A 4,397-nucleotide genomic window follows, 5' to 3' on the forward strand; every position below is an offset into this window, starting at 1 on the left:
AACACACAATCAACAAGTTACAGCTGAAGCTGTCTGTGCAACTCTCACCAATCCCTGTCTCCCTCCCTCCTCCACTTACAGCCAGTCACCTTAGATGGCTTTTTATTCACATGCATGTTTCTATACATTTACCATTTACTTATTATTCATAAAAATATATATTCTTGTTTTGCATCTTTTTAAGTTTTATGTGAATGGCTTCTGTAGTTAACTTTCTGCATGCAATTTTTTTTTCACTCAGCACTTGTGTGTATGAGGGAACAAATGCCTGAGGATCTTTCCCAGGTAGCTGAGCTGAAAAGCAGTTGGGCTTCAGAAGACCCTTTCCAGCCCCTTCCCATCTATTCACCCTGATTCCTGTGGTTACAGTCATTATCAAAATCATTCCTCTGGAAGTCTACGGCCCCTTTATGATGCATGAAAGTTGGAAAGGTAACCTTGAAACCTAGTAAGAAGCAAAATGTTTATTCCTTAAGAGACAAGCTTAGGCCTGGTATGGTGGCTTATGTCTGTAGTACTAGCACTTTGGGAGGCTGAGGCAGGAGGATTGCTTGAGGCCACAGTTTCGAGGCTGCAGTGTGCTATGATTGCACTACTGCACTCTAGCCTAGGTGACAGAATGAGACTCAGACTAAAAGAGAGAGAGAGAGACAAGCCAAGAGAAGGAAGGCTGGGTGGGTGTGTGCATGTGGAGAGGGGGGCGGGTTGGGGAGGCTCGGAATGCCGCAGAGACAGTTGGGCTCATCAGAACAGACGCCTATGGTAGAAAAACGTGCAGGATCCAGGTACGAGCTCTACTGTGGCCAGTCCCTGCCCTCAGCCTTGACACGATATGGAAGAGCAGAACACCCAGAATCTGCCTTGTGATTTTTCCCTGCACAAAAGGAAATCGTGGGGTACTTTCTGCAGTCTAAGAAGTAGCCAAAGCAGGAAAAGGGATGCTCATGTGTCCCCAGACTTGTCTGTACCTAGAACTTTCTGTTACCTAGTTTAGTCATGGCCTCATACTTTCTCTTCATATACACATAGATGATTTTCTCTGAGGCTTTCACCTTTTCCCACTCTTTATTAGAGAAGTATTTGGCAATATCATCAAAGTCCTAGGAAAAAAGAAAGAAAGAAATTCTGGCAGTGACTCAGCTAGGCATGTCTGCCATTCAGCTGGAGCTGCTTCCTGTGTGCTGGATCTGGGAAGTGGGGATGATAATCCGCCCTCCAACCTATGACAGAACACGGGGGACCTACCCTAGCTTCTCCCCTGCCACACAGTAGGGCTTTAATGCTGCTGGCTGGCTCTCTTCCCATCTTCCAGAATGGACTGAGAGTCACCAAATGTAGTGCATGGTCACTGACTTGTCTCCGGGGATGCTAGGTGATGACAGAGCAAGGGTGGGAGGCTCCCAAGGGTCCAGATCTCCCCTGAGACCCTGCTTCTTGTCCCCAGTACCTCTGTCCTCCCCTCCTCAGAAACCTGGTCACCCTACTCTGTCCCCTGGACCACTGCTCTGCCCCCTCCAGGTCACCTCACCTTGCTTCTCTTCTCTGATGTTTTTAGCATCATGCCTGGGTCTCTTTGCAAAGGCTTCATCTCCATTCATGGGACCGGGAGCAGTCTGACCTGCCAGAGAAACAGCCTGAGTCTTTCCACCCACAGGACCTTTGGTCCTGTGGAGGGAGAAATCTGTGAAGGCCAGTCACACTCAGTCACCTGGAATCAGGTGTTGCATTTCTCCATCCAGGGCTTATCTGTCTCTGTGTAAGGACATGGGGAGAAGTCAGATGGAAACAGGCGTCTGACACCCCCACTCAATAAATACAGGAGGGGAAGTGAGTCCCAGAGATAACATGGTCTCTCTGGTGATGGATCTGATCAGGCAGAGGGATGGGGGGTTCTGTTCTGTTGAAGAGAATTGAGCATGACTACTATGAACAGATTTAGAGGCTATTACTGGGTGATTTGTAAATTTTTAGAAGGAAGAGAGCTAGAATTTCTGAGACTACAAGAGCCCGCCAACACTTAGAGAGAATGTGGGGCGTTTCAAGATGCAGCACTCAGCCAGGGGCAGTGGCTCATGCCTGTAATCCCAGCACATTGGGAAGCTGAGGCATGCAGATCACTTGAGCCCAGGAGGTTGAGATCAGCCTGGGAAAGATAGCAAAATTCCCGTGTCTACCAAAAATACAAAAAATTAGCTGGGGGTAGTGACGCAGGCCTGTGCCATCTCAGCACTTTGGGAGGCCAAGGTGGGTGGATCGCTTGAGCTCAGGAGGTTGAGACCAGCCTGGCCAACATAGGGAAACCATCTCTAATAAAAAACAAAACAAAAAAAATTAACAAAATCAGGGTGGTGCGTGCCTCTCGTCCCAAGGCCTAGGTGACAGGATCACTTGAGCCCTGGAGGAAAGATTTTAGTGAGCTTTTTTTTTTTTTTTTTTTTTTTTTTCTGAGAGAGGGTCTCACTCTGTTGCCCAGGCTGTGGTGCAGTGGTGCGATCATGGCTCACTGCAACCTCTGCCTCGTGGGTTCAAGCGATACACCAGTGGTGGCCTCCAAAACTGCTGGAATTACAAGCATGAGCCACTGTGTCTGGCCCAGATTTCTTAAGTTACTACAGAGTTTCTAGGAAAAATCCCATACCTGAAAATGTTAGAAACTGACAGGAAGGATTTGAGATTGCCATCTGCTTCATATACACTCCTTATTAAAACTAGATAACAAATGCACCGCAGAAGAGGGGAGGGGTAGGAAGAATGAAAAAAGAAAATCAGAGCATGCCTACTCAGATTTTGGAGGAGTTGAAAGAGAAAATCAGAGCGTGCGTACTCTGATTGTGGAAGAATTAAAAGAGAGAGAAAGAGCATGCGTACTCTGAACGAAAAGTAGCCAGTCCCAGGGGATGCTTTAGGTGGGAAGATCAGAGTCTCCACAGCCACTTTGAGAAGTTTCTGTCCCTAGAGCCTGGAATGAGAGAAGCCACATCAGCTTCGCTTGTTCTGCCTACTCTTCTGACTTCTGATTGGCCAGATGCCGTTCACTAACTGCCCTGATTGGTCCATCATCTGCAGTGACTTTTCAGAATATTGTCTCCTCCTCCAGTCACACTTTAAAATGGGTGGTGGTTAGGCGCAGTCAGGAGACTTTGACCTCTCTGAAGACTCTCCCTGGATCTTGAGTTAAACATCTATATTCTAGTCTGAAGCGTGGGAAGGAAAAAATAGTCGATCTGTGATTTTTCTACTTGAAAGGCACAATGTTTTCCAAACTAGCACATTTGCAGAGCTTTGCTGTACTTAGTCGTGGCGTTCATTCTTCAGTGGCTTCTACATCTGTTACAACTGAAAAAACAGCCCAAGGCCCTCCAACCTCTGATTACATTTTTGAAAGGGAATCTAAGTGTGGTGTGCACAATTACCATCCTTTACCTGTAGCCCTGGAGAGAGGAAAATGTATTTACTTATGGGATGTGATTGTGGTATTGGTTACATCTGCCTTGGCCAATCCTCCCGCCTCAGTCTCAGGACTACAGGCACGAACCACCCCACTCCCACTAATATTTTTTGTTTTTTGATTTTTTAAATACAGACGATTTCGCTATGTTGGCAAGGCTGGCCTCAACGTCTGGACTCAAGTGATCCTCCTGTCTCCTGTAGCAGCCTTGAGACTACAGGCATGCACCACCCTGCCGAGGCTTTTTTTTTTCTTACTAGAAACCAGGTTTCACTATGTTGCACAGGCTGGCCTCAACCTCCTGGGCTAAAGCCATGCTTCCATCTCAGCCTCAGGACTACAGGCATGTGCCATTCTGCCCTGTTCACTTTTATTTATTTATTTATTTATTTAGAGACAGGCTTTCGCTATGTTGACCAGGCTGGTATTGACGTCCTGGGCTCAAGCAATACTCCCACCTAGGCCTCAGAACTACAGATGTGAACTACCCTACTAATGCTATTATTTTGTTGTTTTTTTCTTGGTAGAAATGGGGTTTTGATATGTTGGCCAGGCTGGCCTCGACCTCCTGGGCTCGAGCAATCCTCCTGCCTTAGCCTCAGGACTACAGGCTCACACCGCCCTGCCTCCACTAATATTTTTAATTTTTCTAGTAGAGACAGTTTTGCTATGTTGTCCAGGCTGTTCTCTACCTCCTGGGCTCAAGTGATACTCCCGCCTCAGCTTTGGGACTACAGGTATGCACCATCCTGCCTTTTGCTATGTTTCCCAGGCTGGTCTTGACATCCTGGGCTCACTCAATGATTTGAACCCAGGAAGCGGAGGTTGCATTGAGCTGAGATCACAGCACTGCACTCCAGCTTGGGCGACAGAGGAAGACTGTCAAAAAAAAATAATTAAATAGAAAGAAAGAAAGAAAGAAAGAAAGAAAGAAAGAAAGAAAGAAAGA

The 4,397-nt window shown here is 46.8% G+C and overlaps 1 protein-coding gene across 1 annotated transcript; it reads right to left on the bottom strand.

Moving 5' to 3' along the window:
* Window positions 1-341: 341 nt before the first annotated feature.
* Window positions 342-1,598, bottom strand: LOC111532314 (putative protein SSX10). The gene is made up of 4 exons (XM_023199500.2): window positions 1,524-1,598; window positions 1,246-1,368; window positions 986-1,100; window positions 342-445 (listed from the first exon to the last, which is right to left on the bottom strand). Exons 1-4 carry the CDS (start codon window positions 1,596-1,598, stop codon window positions 342-344), a joined length of 417 nt encoding a protein of 138 aa, XP_023055268.2.
* Window positions 1,599-4,397: the final 2,799 nt, after the last annotated feature.

The sequence above is a fragment of the Piliocolobus tephrosceles genome, chromosome 12, assembly GCF_002776525.5.
Source record: "Piliocolobus tephrosceles isolate RC106 chromosome 12, ASM277652v3, whole genome shotgun sequence".
Lineage (NCBI taxonomy): Eukaryota > Metazoa > Chordata > Mammalia > Primates > Cercopithecidae > Piliocolobus > Piliocolobus tephrosceles.

Excerpts from the sequence above, each read along its gene's own strand:
- LOC111532314 (XM_023199500.2), bottom strand. The coding sequence starts at position 1,598 with ATGAATGGAGATGAAGCCTTTGCAAAGAGACCCAGGCATGATGCTAAA. Across the intron at positions 1,369-1,523 it reads GAGAAGAGAAGCAAGGTGAG|CATCCCCGGAGACAAGTCAG; the intron begins GTGACCTGGAGG and ends GTCATCACCTAG. Across the intron at positions 446-985 it reads TGAGGCCATGACTAAACTAG|GTTTCAAGGTTACCTTTCCA; the intron begins GTAACAGAAAGT and ends GCTTCTTACTAG.